Raw genomic sequence first — 6,506 nt, forward strand, 5'->3', positions numbered from 1 at the left:
CACGGCGTTTTAAATCATGGCGGGTGAGGGCGTTTTCGTACGCGTTTGGCCAATCAATGTCTACTTACGTCACAGGTAGTACCAGTTGTGCTGGTTAGACCCTGCTCCGGAGTAGGAGCTAATTTGGTTCTCGAAAAAGGCAGTCCGGTACTAAAATCGCACCCAGTTCCGGCGGTGCAAAAGCGCCAAAAAGTGGGTAGTTCCACAATTAGTTCTGGTACTATGAAAAGGTTCCCGCGGTGCGAAAGGCCCTATTGTGGATATGACTGCACCAGCTTTGCAATTTGGCACTCCAGTCATGTCAAGTCGTATTTATATAGCACTTTACACTACAGATCGTTTTAAAAGGGTAATTCACCTCTGGCAAGATTGCGTTTTAATAAAAGTTGGCTGTCTATGTAGTAGAAGTGCAATTTTTTTTTTATCTGTGCTACACGAACAGAAAAAGACCATGGGCAAAAAAGGTAGGAAAACTTCAACACCCATAATGCACTGGGCTCGGTCAAACTATCTGCGAGGGGGAATACAAAACTGCTGAAGTATGGTCTTTAGTTTTGACAAAAAAACCTGGAAAAAGGCATCTTCTGTCATGTTTTACTGATAAATAAGTGGGGATATTTCGTTGCAGGTGACACGTAAAAGTAATACACATTGTTCATTTACTTGAACTACTGACACTGTAAAAATACAAAGCTGTTTGAAAATCAACAAATGAACCCTTAAAAGTAAGCAGATTTTACAGTGCCAATATTGCTCTTCAATTAGAACAACTTCAATTTCTACTATAAAGTAGCTCTCCAGTGTGTTCATCCTTGTAACTGATTTCCATGCCAAAGAAGGCACACCTATCATGTAATTGCCACAGACTAATGGTAGTTCAAAGGGGTTTACTAGCTGTAGTGAAATTTTCTGGAAAGTTTGCTTTGGCAAGCTGTTTCAAACTCCAGACGAGCTTTGTTTTGGCCTGATTTTTTTATTTATTTGTGTCACACCAGTTCACTTGAAGTATATCAGGGCCTTAAGTGTAGTCCATACGACTCTTGCAGTATATTTCAAGACTTCTGAAGCCATAGGGTAGCTTTGTGTGAGGAACAGACTGAAATTGGAAGTGGAGTATTGTTTTGTGGTGCCTTTAGAGCTTCATTTTGTGTTTTGAACTAAGTCAGTCACGCCGGTTTAGAATGGCATGAGCATACTTATTTTACTTTAAAATAAGATCTCTACATTTAACAAGAATTACTTGGTTCTCTCAAAAAAAACAGCAATTAGCTTCTATCCGAGTGTAATCGTACCTTCCAGGTCAGATGCCACCGTGTTCTTGAGGCTGGGGATAGAATGGTAGACCAGGAAGCAGGCTAACATGTTGACATCAGTGTCGTTGTTCATCGGCTGTCTTCTCATGTACGCTTGCAGCACGTGACTGTTATCTGTGAGTTAAGAATTACAGTGTTGTTTGCTTAATAGTTAAGGATTCAAACTTGATGAAAAAATTATGTATGCATCTGTACACATATGAATAGAAGTGAATGTCTAGTGTGTCTTCACTTTTAATAGAATCTCACAAAAAATGTCATTTATATTAAATATAAAAAATAATAAAAATGAATTTTATAATATTTATTTTATAAAAAAACAATATATCTAAATAATTATTTTCTTTAAATAATACATATACAGTGGGTACGGAAAGTATTCAGACCCCCTTAAATTTTTCACTCTTTGTTATATTGCAGCCATTTGCTAAAATCATTTAAGTTATTTTTTTTTCCTCATTAATGTACACACAACACCCCATATTGACAGAAAAACACAGAATCGTTGACATTTTTGCAGATTTATTAAAAAAGAAAAACTTAAATATCACATGGTCCTAAGTATTCAGACCCTTTGCTCAGTATTTAGTAGAAGCACCCTTTTGATCTAATACAGCCATGAGTCTTTTTGGGAAAGATGCAACAAGTTTTTCACACCTGGATTTGGGGATCCTCTGCCATTCCTCCTTGCAGATCCTCTCCAGTTCTGTCAGGTTGGATGGTAAACGTTGGTGGACAGCCATTTTTAGGTCTCTCCAGAGATGCTCAATTGGGTTTAAGTCAGGGCTCTGGCTGGGCCATTCAAGAACAGTCACAGAGTTGTTGTGAAGCCACTCCTTCGTTATTTTAGCTGTGTGATTTTAGCAAATGGCTGCAATATAACAAAGAGTGAAAAATTTAAGGGGGTCTGAATACTTTCCGTACCCACTGTAAATTAATACAATTATATTAAGAAATAATTATTTTAGAATTATAAAAATAAATACATTTATCATTATTATTATTATCATGATTATCATTATTAACTTTTTTTTAATTTTATAAATAACTTTTGATTTTGGGCTATAATCTGATCCAGACATGCTTTATACAGGTTTCATGAATCTCACAGAAATGTCTGGGCTTTTTTCCGAATAGAATAGAATAGAATATATAATAATACATGATTACTTTTTATTTAAATACAAATTAATGAATACATTTATATTGATAAATAATTATTTTATAATTATAAGAATAAATACATCTATTATTATTATTATTATTATAAAATTATATTTTGTACAAAGAAAATTAAGCATGGGTTTTATTACCATTAAGATTTGTGCATTTTGTCATTATGACAATTAAGCAAATGTCACCCTTCACTTCTCATTAATGTAATGTAATGCAAAAAGTTTTGTTTTCATTATTGTAATGCAGTAATATCGTTCAATTAAAGTTAGAATAAAGCCAGTACAATAAATACTACAATTATCATTATAATAATTATATTACATGTAGGGTTGCAAAGGGGTGGAAAATTTCCGGTAAATTTCCAGAAACTTTCCAAAAATCCCTGGAATATTCCAAAAAAATCCTGGAAAGTTTCCAAAATTTCTGGAATATTTCCTAAATTTACTGGAAATGTTCCACCTTTTTGCAACCTTAATTACATGATTTAGAATCTGTTTTGCATTACAGTAATGAGAGCTGAAGTTAACAATGTAAATAAAAACTGAATGGTTCTACAATTAGGAAGATTTCCCCCCGTTAGCCTTTAAGATACCAGCCCTGCAGAGAGCAGACATGACTACAGCCTTTCACACTTGCTGAAGGTGTTGACCAAAACACTATACACATGCAAGACCCAAACGCTGACTGGATGAGCTGACACAGAAGCTCTAAACTAGAAATCTGACTAAGCACATGAGCTAATGATGCTAGACGCTGATGGCTGTGTCATGTATCTCACCACAGAGCCAGCGATCCAGGGCTCGGTCGGCTGAGCTCTTCATGACGGGCAGGAACTCTGAACTGAGCAGCAGGCCGCGGCCCTGACGCCGTGTGTCTCTGAGCCGCTGCTGCAGGACTCGGCTCTCACACAACTCCAGCACCAGCTTCATCTGCCACAGACTGAACGTCTCACAGAGATTGTCTCGATCCAGAGTCCGCACAGCCTACGGAGAAGCGTACAAGTGTGTTAAGATTCAAGATTCAAAGCGTTTATTGTCATGTGCACAGTGAGGAAAACGGGTTTCCCTGTACAATGAAATTCTTTCTTTGCTGTCCACAGTGAATGCCAAGACATGTGCAAAAACTATGTAAAAAAATTTAATAAAACACACACACATATATACACACACAAACGTAATAAAAAAATAAAATAAAACTATGCCGCAGAAGTAGAAATAAGGGCCTTATGGGGCATTTAACTTATAATATAATGCACTTCTTTCACCATAGCACATACATGCAATCATCACAGCAACATCAGAATTATTGTGAAAAGGTCAGTGAAAAGATTCATCCAAGATGATGGACTCGAAAGAAATATATGCAGGACTGTTCAAAAGTTTGGGCTTAGTAAGTTTTTCTTTAAAGGGGTGGTTGACTTTTTTTTCTAGGCTTTGTGTTTATGGGGTGCAGTCTAACGTGTTAATGCTTCGTTTAAAAAAAAAACGCAATATTTTTCACATAACTTACCTTTATTCTACACCACTCTGTCCCTTCTCATTTGAACGCTCCAATGAGTTCCTGCTTTTATGAAGCCCCTCCCTCAGAAATAGGCGATGGGCTCTGATTGGTCAGCTGGCTCAGTGTGTTGTGATTGGCTAAACCGCCTCTAGTGCACGTCTAAAGTCCCGGCCCTCACCTCAGCGGCATGTGCTCCGCTTGTATTGTAAACAACGGCGTCGTTAATATCGCTTATCAGTTTGAGCCCGATTGAGACTCAGAGAATATTAGTGAAGAGGATCGCGCAGAGCCTGTGCAAGCACAGCTCTTAATGGTATGTTTTTTGTTTGTTGTTGTTTATGTAAATGTTATGTAAATTTCGGGAAGTAGCTCGTTGTAGTCCCTACGAGCCATTTTTGTAGGCATTAAACTGCCAAATTTTAAAAGACGATATCTCCATTTGCATTGTAACTTTGCAGCTATTGTTTATGCTCAAACAGCAACATTAAACACTAACTAACGTTAAAAAAAGTGAAATCACAATCAACCACCCCTTTAAAGGGGTCATATGATGCGATTTCAATTTTTCCTTTCTCTTTGGAGTGTTACAAGCTCTTGGTGCATAAAGAAGATCTGTAAAGTTGCAAAGACTAAAGTCTCAAATCCAAAGTTAAGAGTCAGCCACGCCTACACTGAAACACCTCGTTTAAACACGCCCCCACATATCTACGTCACGATGTGAGAACTTTTATTCTCACGTCGTGAAGGCGCTGTGTGATTCGTTGTGAAAGCGAAACTACTTTGTTTGGCCTTCCAAAAGAGGACGATATCAGCTTCGTCATGCCTAGAGCTGATCCGTGCTGGTCGCGAATCAAAGCACGCGCTCGCTTTGATGTGCCGGCCTCACGTGCGTCCACACGTACTGCTGCAGAGAAGAGTTACGGTGTAATACTCCCAGACCAGAAAGCATCGCAATACTACAGTTACAGAAAGAAGTAAATGTTGATCTGTTTTGTTGAAGCAGGCCGCTCTCTTCTCTCTACAGCTCTGGTTTGTGCGTCTCTCTCTTCTGGTGAAGCTCAGCCTTTTCCAGAACGCAGAGCTGGAGTTTGAACCCTTCGGGAATCTGGATCATCCAAATCTCTACTATGAATACTATCCGACGGTTTACCCTGGAAGACGAGGTAGAAGTTCTGGAGCTATTTAACTACATTTCATGTGCAAGATGATGTTAAGATGTTGGAAACTAGCTTCAGGAAGAGTTTTTTTTCTAAAAGAAATTAGTAGTTTTATTCAGAAAGGATGCATTAAATTGATCAAAAGTGACAGTAAATACATATGATACAAAGATTTCTATTTAAAGAAAAGCTGTTTATTTGAACTTTCTGTTCATCAAAAAATCCTGGCCTGATTTTGTTGTTATGACGCCATATATATTATTACAATTATAAAAATAAATATTATTATTATTATTAACTTTTTTATTTTATGATTAAATTTTGATTTTGGGCTGGAATCTGATGAATCTCACAAAGAAATATCTGGGCAATTATAAAATAAAACAAAAATAAATAAAAATATTTTTATAATAAATAATACATTTAAATAACTATTTTGTATTTAAATTAAATAAAAACAAATTAAAATACATTTATATTGCTAAATAAAATATGTATTATGGTTTCCACAAAAATGTTGAGCAGCACAACTGTTTTCAACACTGACAATAATCAGAAATGTTTCTTGAGCAGCACATTATCAGTAGGGATGCACCGATACCACTTTTTCCAGTACTCGCCCGATACAGATACTTTTATTTTTGGTACTTGCCGATACAAGAAATATCTGGGCAATTATAAAATAAAACAAAAATAAATAAAAATATTTGTATAATAAATAATACATTTAAATAACTATTTTGTATTTAAATTAAATAAAAACAAATTAAAATACATTTATATTGCTAAATAAAATATGTATTATGGTTTCCACAAAAATGTTGAGCAGCACAACTGTTTTCAACACTGACAATAATCAGAAATGTTTCTTGAGCAGCACATTATCAGTAGGGATGCACCGATACCACTTTTTCCAGTACTCGCCCGATACAGATACTTTTATTTTTGGTACTTGCCGATACAGAGTACCGATACCAATATTTTATTGCATTTGTAAATTTTTAAAAGATTGGGTACAGAAACCAAAAGTGTATGTATATTGTTAGTTGGTTGACTTCATTTATCAAATAGATACAGCCAAACCTAAATTTATTCAGACACCTTCAACATTTCTCACATTATCACAGTTTATTCGTTATAGTTTAGAAAATGGTAATAAAATATAACAAGAATTTAGAGTTAAACTGAGTCAGAACAAATTCAGCTTGATAATGTTAGATAATTTTGATAGAAAGGTATGTAATGGATTACAATCAACCAAAAAATTAGACAGCTGTTAGTATGACAGTATTTACACAACTATCAATACCTTTTTTTTTTTTTTTCAACTATCAATACTTAGTCGGGCAACCCTTAGCCT

At 35.7% G+C, this 6,506-nt stretch overlaps 1 protein-coding gene across 1 annotated transcript in view; it reads right to left on the reverse strand.

Annotated features, from left to right (window-relative positions):
• The window catches only part of LOC107679132 (anaphase-promoting complex subunit 1-like), a 75,772-nt gene that overhangs the window by 4,376 nt on the left and 64,890 nt on the right, over positions 1–6,506 (reverse strand). Inside the window, exons 35-36 of the mRNA XM_016474593.1 lie at positions 3,268–3,472; positions 1,293–1,427 (exon numbers count right to left, since the gene is read on the reverse strand). Of these exons, the coding sequence (XP_016330079.1) occupies positions 1,293–1,427; positions 3,268–3,472 (340 nt within the window). The remainder of the gene's footprint in view (positions 1–1,292; positions 1,428–3,267; positions 3,473–6,506) is intronic.

Source organism: Sinocyclocheilus anshuiensis, unplaced genomic scaffold (genome assembly GCF_001515605.1).
Source record: "Sinocyclocheilus anshuiensis isolate Anshui unplaced genomic scaffold, SAMN03320099.WGS_v1.1 scaffold300, whole genome shotgun sequence".
NCBI classification, from domain to species: Eukaryota; Metazoa; Chordata; class Actinopteri; order Cypriniformes; family Cyprinidae; genus Sinocyclocheilus; species Sinocyclocheilus anshuiensis.